The sequence below is a fragment of the Folsomia candida genome, unplaced genomic scaffold, assembly GCF_002217175.1.
Source record: "Folsomia candida strain VU population unplaced genomic scaffold, ASM221717v1 Fcan01_Sc006, whole genome shotgun sequence".
NCBI classification, from domain to species: Eukaryota; Metazoa; Arthropoda; class Collembola; order Entomobryomorpha; family Isotomidae; genus Folsomia; species Folsomia candida.
This window is the reverse complement of record NW_019091198.1, coordinates 4990912-5003369: the sequence shown is the minus strand read 5'-3', so window position 1 is coordinate 5003369 and position 12458 is coordinate 4990912. Positions and strand designations below refer to the sequence as shown.

General features: G+C 39.6%; 1 protein-coding gene across 13 annotated transcripts in view; it reads left to right on the top strand.

Moving 5' to 3' along the window:
- The first annotated feature begins 7354 nt into the window (after positions 1–7354).
- Positions 7355–12458, top strand: part of LOC110850968 (RIMS-binding protein 2-like) — a 28142-nt gene continuing 23038 nt past the window's right edge. For 8 of the 13 annotated variants that reach the window (XM_035852664.1, XM_035852666.1, XM_035852663.1 and 5 more), the window contains exons 1-6: positions 7356–8572; positions 9468–9512; positions 9769–9879; positions 10164–10196; positions 10773–10793; positions 10873–10990. In XM_035852664.1, coding sequence (XP_035708557.1) covers positions 10879–10990 — 112 coding nt within the window. In that variant the 5' untranslated portion in view covers positions 7356–8572; positions 9468–9512; positions 9769–9879; ... (1 more) ...; positions 10773–10793; positions 10873–10878. Of the gene's footprint in view, positions 8585–9467; positions 9513–9768; positions 9880–10163; positions 10197–10772; positions 10794–10872; positions 10991–12458 lie in introns of all 13 variants that reach the window. The other 5 variants (XM_035852659.1, XM_035852667.1, XM_035852658.1 and 2 more) reach the window with 4 other exon arrangements.

Below are 12458 nucleotides of genomic sequence, written 5' to 3'. Positions count from 1 at the left end.
TGTCATTAGGGAAGACCTAAAAGGTTAAAAGACTTGAATTACATTAGAATTGGGTAGCTGTAAAATTTTATCCCAAAGCAATCCACTTTTTCCTTTATACACCATTCTCATTTTATGCTTTAACATCAGGTCACGTTATACTTAACTTAATTAAAGCACGTTATACACGATTCAAATAAATAAATGCTTTTCACTCATTGATAATAAACTTATTTTATGTCTGTGTACTTACTTTTAAGCTACAAAATGCTATGAAATCGCATATAAAATGTAAACATAAATGAGTCGTTGATGAATTAAATGTCGCCGTGCGTCTTAGTCGTGAGATTTTGGGGTCTGTGTGTCTTCGCAGGTGCATCTTTAACCAGTTCCACTTATTAAATATGTATGTATGTAGTAGTGCATAGCAAAATTTATCAAAGCACATATTTCTCATGTCGCCTACATACAGAATATTCGATAAGTAGTAACAAAAGTCCAAAATAAATATAAAGATTGCTTGTTGTTTCACTTTTCTAAATTTTGACTTGTTATTTTATATTTTCCTTTGCCCCTTATTTATTACAAAGAGAAAACCATGCAAGTCAATAATGGTCCACTTAAACCACTTATGTCCATACATTGTTCTTTCAATATTATATTTATTTTACTTAAAACGTATGTACGTAAAAAGCAGCTCAGGCATGCCCCATTAGTTATAATTGCTTGTTTTCAGTTCAATAATCTTTCTTTGTAAAATTGTCAGAAAAGATAAACAAATAAAATACAGAACAAAATTTAATAGCGTTTAGAATTTGTTCTAACTGAAACAGAGCGAATTGTTCTCGATGCTATGTTCGGAATAAATTAGACACCCCATTGTTCTACGTATGTGGTGAAAGCATATTGGACCAAAAAGCACCAGGCAGACACGGAGGATGGCGAGAGGCGAAAACGAGCAAAGAACGGAACAAGGTGCGCAAGGAGGATGGGGAGCAAGGAACGTGTCCAGAATGAAAAGCTGGAGAACGCCTCCACAATTAGAAGAGTTGTACACAAGCACGTACGTCCGTCCGACATCTTCACAAAGAATATTTCTCGTCACATTTATGCCAGACGTGCAGCATCGATTCGAGATCTTGCAACATTTTTAAAAGCTTGACAAGTGACGCAAATTTGCATCTTCCGCGTCCATCAGGAATGCACCAAAATATGTATGTACATACACAGCACTTTTGGCTCTCGTGTTTTCTTTCTTTATCATCTCGTACGTTTCATGTTCCGCGTGTAGCCCAGTTTTCACCTGAAGCTGGTACTCGCACAGAATAGGAGTGTCTGCATTCGAATAAGGATTTGTGAGGGCGTTCTCTATGCTATTTTTTCCAGAGTGAAAGAGAGACAAAACTGCTATTTTTGGAGAAAGTCGTAAAGTCACACGCAAGTGATTTCCTTTTTGTTTTGTTTTTCCTGTCCGACATTTTCATACGTTTATAAGCACAGCTGCTAACATGGATGTGTGTATATTTGTATTCTATCAAAGTCCACATCGGTCGGTTGAAGCTCTATTAATAAAAACATGCGAAACTGTATACATACATGCATGATTTCCAGCCATTCATGGTATTGCCCACACTTTTCGATACATTGTAATATGCACCCACACTTTACTGTCTTAAAAGGTTCAGCCAACAGTGTGTCGACGGTTTCACTACCACACCACCAAGACTGAATAAAGTGACATACGTGTAATAGACTACAATTTAAAGCAACTATTTATAGGTACTGCAGACATGTAGTTGTTATCGTTTCGGATATTCGTATCGGGCTGGAAAATTGTGTGTATAAGAAATTTATGTATTCAGACGATGAGCAAGCGAGTTACATTTTACAAAAAAAATCTGTTATGCATGGATACACTTTGAATTCATGTATGGATTTATGTTGTGTGGGCGATTGTGTGGATTGCTCTTTCTTTTCGATTCTTTTCGCATGCATGTATCGAGGGAGAGGAGGAGTGAAAGTATATAAATGGTAATCTCAGTGTTTGACATGCATTCTATTTTTCTGGATAGAAATACAACTCTCAGGTGGAAGGTATCACCTCACTTAAACATTTCGTTCGATTGCACTGGGAAGAGATTACACTGGCTTGAGCTTCCTACTCAAAGGTTTAGCTGAGATTGTAAATGGTACACATCGTCCGTCCGTGGTAGTGGTGGAGCAACTGTTGAATTACTACGACCAAGATCTACAAATACTACCGAGATCGGACTGAATAATGGAGATAATTGATGGTAAACAGATTCATCATGGTACGCAATGGGTGACTAAAACGAATAATGGCCCATTCATTCACGAATGCTCTTCATGGACACTACTTTTTTATTATGGAATGTCCGAATCAATTTGCCTTAAATTTTGTCCATCACTCGCCCATTTTATCCCATTTTATCCGAAAGGCTTATTTCTAAAGCTTTCATCCTTTTTTTAAGCTTAAAGTGATTTTTTGTACTAGCATACAAATAAATCTTTATTTGTTTTAGTGAGAAATGAAAGCTTGCGATTTTTAAAATAATCTATTCTGTGCCGGCGATATGTCTCTTTGAATTTAGACGATGGCTTCTTTTTCATTTTAATCCTGCTCATCACAAGCAAATACGTAGTCACAGGCTGACTTATATCATCGTCAAGTTTTCAAGAGAAAGATTCCAGATTAAATTCAATCATTGAATAAACACTTGAGGGCAGGAGAAGTCAATACATGCGAAGCGAGGGGAAAGTGGGAAAAGTGAAGAAGTCTCAACTCTTATATCTTTCTCTCTCTCATCATCTCAACCTTTCAGGAGGCTCAAATCGTGAAATGGTTAAGGTGGACTGTTTCCGTCATAGATTTCTATCTCACTCTACCCCTATCGAATGTCTTTAAACGGAAATCTCTAGAACGCTATTTGCCATTTGTTCACAATAAATTTCCTGGAAAATAAATTTAAACTGTTTTTCTTTCAAGTTCAAGGTTTTATATTTACTACCAAAAATTAACTTCACATTAAATAATCAAAAGTTTCATTTAGCTCAAAACTCATGAAATTGATGCAATTTTAGGAATTGAAGGACATTGAATAGAGGAAAAGTAAGTGAGATTAACAATCTATTTATGACACACCAGCAGCGCGTCCCCTGTATAACCTTAATGGCAGAATTTGTGCTGGCAGAGGAGGAGGAAGAATACGAAGAAACGATACATAGTATATTATTAGGATCTTGCTGGGTCTGCTGGGACTTGCATGCGGGTGACTATAGTGGCAGGAGGACCAATCCAAGCAGCATCTCCGTCACTCAAGTATCGATTCTGCAAATCGTCAAAATGAAGAAGAAGAAGTGGGCAAGAAATCCGTTTCCGCAATTCAAAAAAACCCTTTTCCTTTATGACACGCTGCTTCCTTTCGATGTTGTGATATGTGTGCTTAAGTAACAAATTGAATCACTTCTTCACGGGTTTTGGTAGGAAATGAGAGATTCTGCGAACGGATTAATACCTTGGCTTCTTATTATTTGAAATTTGCATCACCCATTTGTAATTTATTTTCTTTAGTTGTCCCGGAATTACATGGAAACGGGTAAGTCTGTCATCTGTATATTAAGTAAAAGTTTTCCTCCGGTATCAAGAGAATTGAACCGAGATGCATTTACCTATGCTTGCTCTCAAGCCAACTAACCTTTGGCATTAAAATTTCCCATTATTTCTTAGGTACAAGTATAAAAATACTATTTTAGGTCACCTCGCGAAATGCGAAAGGCAGTATGAAGCCTGCTTTTGTGAAAAAATAAATTTGATAAAATATCAGGAATGTTATAGATTTACTAGCTTTGAAGTATTTTCCTATTTTCCCACACGGAAGAAGAAGTTCCCTTCAGACTCCAATAAGCGTCGCATCACGTTCTTACCACGTCGTGAAAGGTATAAGAATTCCTCTTCTGAGGGTGAGGGATCTGCTTTCACAAAGCTCAGCAGCTTCCATAACACAATGCACCCGATAGAAATAAAGAGGAAAAGAAAGTAAACGAAATGGGCAACTTGTACTCGTTTAATTTGGCAGCTTTATTTGAAATAAGAATTCTTGTTTCAAAAAGATACTCATTACGACATTCTTTTACAAATAGAGTAGAAGAAAGCAAATATTTGGAACGTTTGAAAACTGAGATCGATTCAGGAAATTACAGATGAAACGTATAGGTGCACACATGCATGTCAAATATATACATATAAGGTACATGGTCAATTTAACAACCAGTTTAAATATAAAAAAAACCCAATTTACTCTACAATTGCCTCTTGTTATTGTTGTGGTGGTGGTGAGTTGTTTGTTTTTTTCGCGTTCAATTCAGCATTTCATTCGACAAGAGCAGCTAAATATTGGTGTTTCGTGAGAATATGTAGAGTTGAGTGAGGACGAGTGCGGTTGAGATATAAAGGCCAACACACAATGAATTAGTGTTTTGCTGAAGTTGGCTTCGTTTGTGGATTCACTGGGTTTGGTTTGACCCAAGTTTTTGTTCTTTCTCTCAAAAGTTTCTCAAGGAAAAGTCGAACACAATCAGACCACTACTCACCAAACCACCAAAACCCGACCGAGTCTGCCATTAATAGCACACCATCATCCACCAAACCACAACCAAACAGGGAGAAAGTCGGTAAAACTTCTTTTTCAATAAAACGAGACTGACTGGGGGCCAATACTAATCTCCCCACCAAGCTCTCAACATTAGGAGAAGAAGAAGTTGTTCAACTCTCTGAGTATTAGGAATTTATTTCCATCAACATATCCACCCAGCATCTACATGGATGAATATACTCTCTCAAATACATAATCTAATGATAATGATGATGATGGAATTTGAATCCTGTCCTGAATATCGCCCTCCTCTTATTTTAAGCTCAATCGAGCCAACCTCATAATGAGGAATTCAAAATCAATATCCATCACTTGGACTCTTCTCGTATTACTAATAATGAAACCAAGACCTTGATTTATACCGTTTTTTTTACACTGATAAGTAATTTTTGCGTGGAGCGGATTAAGGTATTAAAACGACATTGAATAATTGTAGTTGAAGATTCTGTTGATGATATCCGGCCATATGTCATCCGAATCGCAGAAGACCATGCAGTCGAGTTATTTTTTTTGGTCTAATGCACCACATTCTTGGAGTTGTGCCGAATATGATCTGATAGAGAAGGAGAAGAAGAAGAAGGAAAGGAAAAATAAATATTCGACATTTCGTACTCTCTCTTCGATATCTATCTTCACAATATTGTCTTTTGTTCACTCTGTTATTACAGCAGCTAATGTAAGGCATATTTATTTTGAAGATTAGTTTTTGAGCATTTTTTATGCAGACAGAGTTTTACTATTTATTTTATGTCCTTGTCTACACCACCATCAACGAGAAAGTATGAAATGATGGCTTCTTCTTCTATTTGAATGAAAGAGAAATCTCTGAGAATCAAGTTGTTGGCAAGTAAGCTAACACAAACAAGGGGAAAGATATGGCTTTATGCTCCATATGCACGTATAAATACATGCACGTGCATACATATCTATATTCATAAATATATGTACATGCCTATTGCGACACTCGCCCTGTCCGTACATGAGAATTCTGATGACGTCCAAGTTGCCAAGCGTTGGCGTTAATCTATTTATTCTGAAGACTTTGCTTTGCTTTGCGTTGCTAGTTATTATAATGGTAATGATTGATGAAGATGACATGGGATTTCTCTCTCGGCGGCTAATACGCTCGGGTTCATTCGAATCAAATGGACACTGTTTGAGTATGCGGAGCAAAGGTCAACATCCACTTTTGCAACATCTGCCTTATAATGACCTTATGCCGTGGGAGGTACATCTCCAAAAGGAGAGAGAGAGAGTGAACGACGTAAAGGTGACAGTTTTTCTCCTTCGTATGGACAGCAATCAAGAAACACATTAAGAAGTATATAATGAGCTTGTAGCCAGCCAGCCAGAGATTGTCACCGTTACCACCACCAAAGGCTTCAGACATGGTGACACGATGACAGAGTTAAGATAAAAGCGAGCAGGAGTTTGGATGTTGAAAATTAGAAAATCAGTTAAAATAGGCTGCGGTATGATGACATTTTAACTTGATAACTTGCAAAGTTAACTGTGATTGAGTCCCTTTGCTACTTTGTGTTGGCCTGCCTACTTGTCTAGCTGCTTGCTGAGTCGGGCGCAAATCTGTGTGCAGTCATGCGACTTTGATCAGTTCTCTGAATTGTTTGTGTGACAGTGACAGTCAGGACCGATGAAGATGACAGATTTTCTTTGCGGAATTTTCTGCAAGTGAAAGCAGGCGTACATTATTATGTACAAAAACACTTTTCCTCCGCGCTATGCAAGTTAGCCAAATACCCACCGGGCTATGTTCTCATGAATTCGTCCATGGTTTTACAACTTTGCACACACAACCTCCTCGTTATCAGCCTTGTTTAGAATTCTAAAGTACGAGCAAGAAGTGTATAGTGGGGAATGAAACGGCTCAATTCACCTCCTTCGCAGAGAATCCCTTTATCGCACGTACATATGTATGTATGCAGGAGAGAGGGAAGGCATGCACAGGCACACGGACCATCATCATCATCATGCGAAGAACAAGTAAACGTAGAGATATTTTACAGATAAGAAGAATGCAGTCCCACCACCACTTTGCAGCAGGACGAGAGGAAAAGGAGCACGGAATTAGAGAGAAGAGGAGAAAGCGAAGCACATTTTCGTGGTGGTGCTGGAGAAGAGAAGGAAAATGAGGAGCTTGTATCATCTCTAGTAAAAACCGTTGTTACTCTCTTTATGTAGCACATTGTGTGGTAAAGAGCCAACAAGCAGAGCTGGCAGTGTGGCAAACAAGTGCAAGCCCACACCAACCACACCACCACCACGAGAAAGGATTCCTAGCAGGAGAAAGAGCAGTAGCAGGAGTAGTAGTGGCTGGAGAAAATGTGCTGTGCCGGCGGGTTGTAAGTTCCACCAGCGATTGCTTTGCCTCTGCTTTCTTGCTGCTGCTGGTGGATGAAACAGTAGGAGAGATGTGCATGGAGAAAGTTGTACTCTTCCCCTGCAGGAGAAAGCTGGTGGATGTGAAACTTGTGAAGACACGAGGCATCTGGGTGAACCCCCAACTGACTCGGTCGGGTATACTGGTATATTTTGTATGGAGAAAGCGGTGCTGATAGGTGTATGGTGGGAGAAAGAGATTGCGTGTGCCGTTTGAGGGTGGTCGGGTGGGGTTTGGGGCGGTGGCCATGCTCCTGCTCCAGTGTGGATCCCCCATGACCCGAATTTCCCCGCATCTCTCCCCATCCTATCGATTTCCTTATCTTGCGTATAATTTGCGAAAGGGCGGATGTGCTCCTCTGCACTGCCAACAAAGCATTCTTGCCCAAAAAGCCATGGTGAGGTTCCCTTTGGTATAACCCTCTCTCAGGGAACATCCCTTCGCCTCTTGCGACCGTGTGTCCCTCCCGTCCTCGCGCTCTCAAATCCGCCAACCTCGTCACCACCAACGCTACGTCCCTCGTTACTCGAACATAGCTCGCTCGCTGCCCCTACTGCTGCTTTCTCTTGCCTCCTCAACACACAAGTCGCCCGTCTGGCTCCAGTCTGCTACATTCTCCTCCGGAGGCTACTCGCTTTCACAGCAGCAGCAGCAGCAGCAGCAGGAAACATATAACATGCAGTGGTGGAGGAGACAGAGTAGTGATAACTAAAAGCTAGGCTGAGCACACGAGGAGGACCACACGATAATTATTAGCTGGTGCACTTTTTCACCTCCACACGTTTTCTCCCAGGGTGGAGTGGCTTGCCCTCGAAGGAACGAAAACCTTCCTCCTCCCTTCAACTCCATCGCCAGTGTCGCAGGGTGAGAGTTCCCGAGAATAAAAAATTCTTCGTCAGCATGAAGTCGCAGCAACCCTTCGTTCGAGCTGGAAAATATTAAAGTTTTCACTTTTCTCCTCGTCAAAGTAACCGCCCCACATTCCGCAACTCCGCCAACGTCCCACATCAGTAACGACAAGGTGTCATCCGAAATTCAAAAATTGCCCCATGCTCAACCTTCGCACATGTACATCTATCATCATCTGCAGTGATCCCCACCCGTGAATAAATCCTATTGCTACTACAATTCCCAGCAGTAAATTTGAGCATTATTATTGTTGAGTCATTCATGGAATCTGGGATCAACCTGCCCAGCAACAACAACGGCTCCTACCACATTTCGACACTACACCGCCCATCAAATTCACCCAGAGTTTGGTGACCTAAGAAGAAGATAAGCGTTTGTTTGTCGAACTTGGTGAAAGTGTGACTTGAAGGAGAGAAAGTGTGCGGGAGAAGAGTGAGTAAGAGAGAGAGCGAAAAAGAGAGAGAGAAGAAGAACGTGAGAGAGAGGGATTTCCCTTTGCAGGAAACCTGGATTCGCTAGCAACGAATTTGAAATCTACTTTTAAGGGCTTGCTTCCGTGTTCCGTTTCTGGGCTGACTCCAGAAAATTTTCCAACCTGGAGTCTATTTTGAAGGTACGGAATCGTGTACGTGCTCACCTTTTTTCTCTCTGGCTTGCTGCACTAGCAGTGTAGTTGCGAAACATTACAAGTATTAATTGATTAATTAAAGCTTTTCTATATTCATTATTGTGTCGCCTTCTTCGTCCGATGCATGCGTCCACCCCAGACACACATTTTTTTGGTGTGTCTGCATAAAACAAACATCAACCTCCAACCTTCCCTCTAGACCAACTAATCCCCCTCCCCCCAATAGCTACCATTGGACCATTCTGAATTCTCATTACGAGGACGATAGTTTTGAAAGTGGTGACATCGCTGACAAGGAAAGAAATTTCAGCGTGCTTGTTGCTTGTCCCCATCGCTTTGTTTGTTCGTAAATGGTGTGAGGGAATTGGTCCAAATCCATCGTCGTCGTCCAATCTCCTCTTTGTTGTAATGTGCACCCCGTTCACTGTCTTCTCACGCTTTGCAATGTGATACATAAGAAGACTCGCAGTAGTCTATAGCGTAAATCTAATCTGCTACAAAGGATTAGAGTCCACTAGAGTTTTAGAGCTGGTTGGTTGCTGTTGTCTATCCTGGTAAGCAAATCTACTCTGTCATATACTCTTAGCAGTAATTTATCTAGTTTTCTCTCTGCTTTCCGTGTCTCCTACTCCAACCGATGCTTTGTAATGCTAAGTCTTCTCGCCGCCACTTTGTGTCTAATATGTCCTTTCTCCTCGGCCGAGTACAAAGGCAAATCGCATCCAGAAGATGTACTTACATACAAACACTCGCTTGCATCTGTGTGTACCTAGAAACCGCACAAAAAATGATGTAGTTTGCTCCGAAAAGCGCTCTAGATTTCAGCCCAATTTAGTAACTAATGACGGATTTTTTTGTCTTGTTCCTCACAAATGTACAGCAATTACGTGAAGCGTCAGAACAAAGGAAAGAACTCGAGAGACAGGTATGTACATTTTTGTAGTAATTTAAATTTGCTGTGTACGGTAAATTAGTTTGAGCTCCGTACAACATTCAGGCAGCTTTCCATTTTCGATGACATAGTACAAGAATCTTGAGACTGTTTAAAACTTGAACTAATTTAATACAACACTTCAATGAAAAATTTGATTCAAATTGGAAAATAGTTGGTTGCATGGATAGTCTACACATGTAATTTGCGTCCCTCGTACTCAACTCTAATAGTAAATTTTAATTTACAGCATGCCGAAGCTTTGGCTCAATTACGAGAAAAGAAGGAGGAGGTCAGCCGACTTAGCTTTTTCGGAGAAAGTGACAAAAAGAAGTCCGCAGACTTTGTTGAAGCACTGCAGGTTGGTTTTTGTCTTGTTATTTTGTGTTCTACTTCCCAAATGAAACTTTCACCTAACGACGACAAATCTTCTCATCGTCGTGAGAGTGAGTGGTGAATAACGCTCACTCATCGTGGAGAATTCTATTATCTTGTCAAAGAATAACTAGATACTTAGAAACAGCAAAGATTTTTTTCCACTCTAAGACATATTTTGCTTCTATAAGACATATGCATATGTACATGTAGAAGTACATATGTGCCATATGTATGTATATCGCTAATATTGTGGGGTTTTAATTTTAGTCCAAAATCCGAGAGTTGGAGAAGAAGACGGAGGTAAGACTAAAATTTAACATTTTTATTGGTAAAGTAGAGAATGGGTTAGCATATCCAATACCAAACTCAACTTTTTAAAGTTTTTCAGTATTTTACAAAAGTTGCACCTTCGAAAAAATAACAATTTCTAAAAATTGAGTTTGGTATTGGACATTTCAAAGCATGCAAGAATTGTCAAAATCCGATCAGAATTGGAATTTTAGTGAAGGTTTGCACTAGGAAAAACAGGGGGTTTTCCTTACGTCTTTTTGCCCCTTTGAGTGGCAAGGTAGCGTATACTTATTTATTCTTTGGATAACAAAGTGATGAGTTTTTCTGTGGGATGCACTAGTGTCCTTTGTCTTACCAAAGATAGCAAGAATATTTTTATTCGTTTCTGCAGGTGTAGGCAGTAGAAAAGTGTGCAATTTTGAGATACGTAAGGGTGAGCGTTGTTCTAAATGGGTCGTTTTGACAATTCCTTCACCTGTACGCGACCAAAACAGTGGGAAATTAGCGGGGATTTGTTAGATAAATAATTCATTAATTCTACTACCTAATTCTAATTAATTTGTGTGAATTGTGTTTTGCACCCAGCTCCAAAATGTTCGTCATGAGGTAACATTTTCAACATTTTCCTAAAACACTCCGACTGGATTATAATTTCCTCTTGACTTGGTTCCTTGGTGCTTTTTAGGAGTTGATGTTGGAGCTGACGGCTCTGAAAAGGTCGCATCAGTCTGCCCGTGCCTCATCCTCTCGCCATTCCTCCCTCGGTCAGAGTCCACCCGACTCGCCCCTTTGCTCAACTCCAGGTCAGGTCTCGTTTTTCACCTCTTCAACTATTCATTCACTCTCATAAACCGTTCCTTAAACCTCTCTTCATTCCATTAGCAATATTGCAAAACTTCCATTAGTCAGTAGCCGCACAATTCATAGCGCTTCATCAACTTTCGGGAGCAGACAATGTTCATCTTAGAATATGCTGACGAGGGAACCTTTTATAGTGCCCGGAGCTCCCAGCATATCCACTATATACATTAGACGCAGTTTTTAATACTAGTCCTATGATGTGACAAAATCTCCGTGTCAAAATGACATTTGGTCACGTGGTGACGACTTTAGTGACGCGCGGAACGGTCACGGTCGCCATGCTTTTAGTAGTGCAGGACCCTTTCACCTCTTCGCTACACGCTCCACACTCATCTCACTGAAATCTCAACTCATTTGTTCACCGATGAAACTGGCATCCGATTTAATTATGTATATTTACAATATCATGACAATTTATTTACCATTTACAAGTTTTCAACATTTTTTTTCTTTAAAATATTAGAGTTTAAAAACTATTCGGAAAAAATATATCAACTTCTTATGAATTTAAACAAATAAAGGGATTTGTTTTTCAAAAACTGCGCGGAACATTTTGCAACTTTCAAATTCGAACGCAAAAATAATATTGATAAGCTATAAACAGTAAATTGTAATGATATTGTAAATATAGCTAAATTAAGTACCAGTGTGCTCAGTGAGTAAATTAGTTGAGAATTCAGTAGCAAGATGAGGAGCGTGTGGCGAAAAGTAGCTGCTCTATTGAAATCATGGGAGAAAGTGACCGTTCGGCGCGTCACTAAAATCGTCACCGCTTGACCAAATGTCATTTTGACACGGAGATTTTGTCACATCATAGGACTAGTATTAAAAAACGCGTCTAATGTATATATTGAATGTGCTGGGAGCTCCGGGCACTATACAAGGTTCCCTCGTGAGTTGTTTTACGTATGTAGCAGGCAGGATTTTTCATAAAAAAAACAAGCAGAAAATTGCATCGGCATCTTATTTAACTATGTAAACACACCGTTAAATTGATAAAAAAATCAACCTTCGATCAATCAGGAATCATACAGGAATGTTTTCCCAGTTTAATTATATTTACATAGGTACACACACAACTCACGTATTTAGGTAGATTTCTTTTCTCTACTACTGTAGTTAGTACGCGATTGCAATGCAATGAATCTTTGGCAAACAATTCTGGCTGTGTTGCTCATCTTTTCATTGGTTAATTCGTTCATTTCATTCTTTTGCCTTTCCAAATCCGTCAAAATATAATTTTAGCTTGGGTTCAATCTTTCGTTGATTTTATATTTCTTGAACTTTCACTAATTTATTCAAGATCCCCCAAGAGCAACCAGCAGCTACTAGAGCTTCATGTAGTGTCAGTCAAATACATGCCGTTCTACGTTCTTTTATAAATAAATGCTCGATTAAAATTTTTGCATT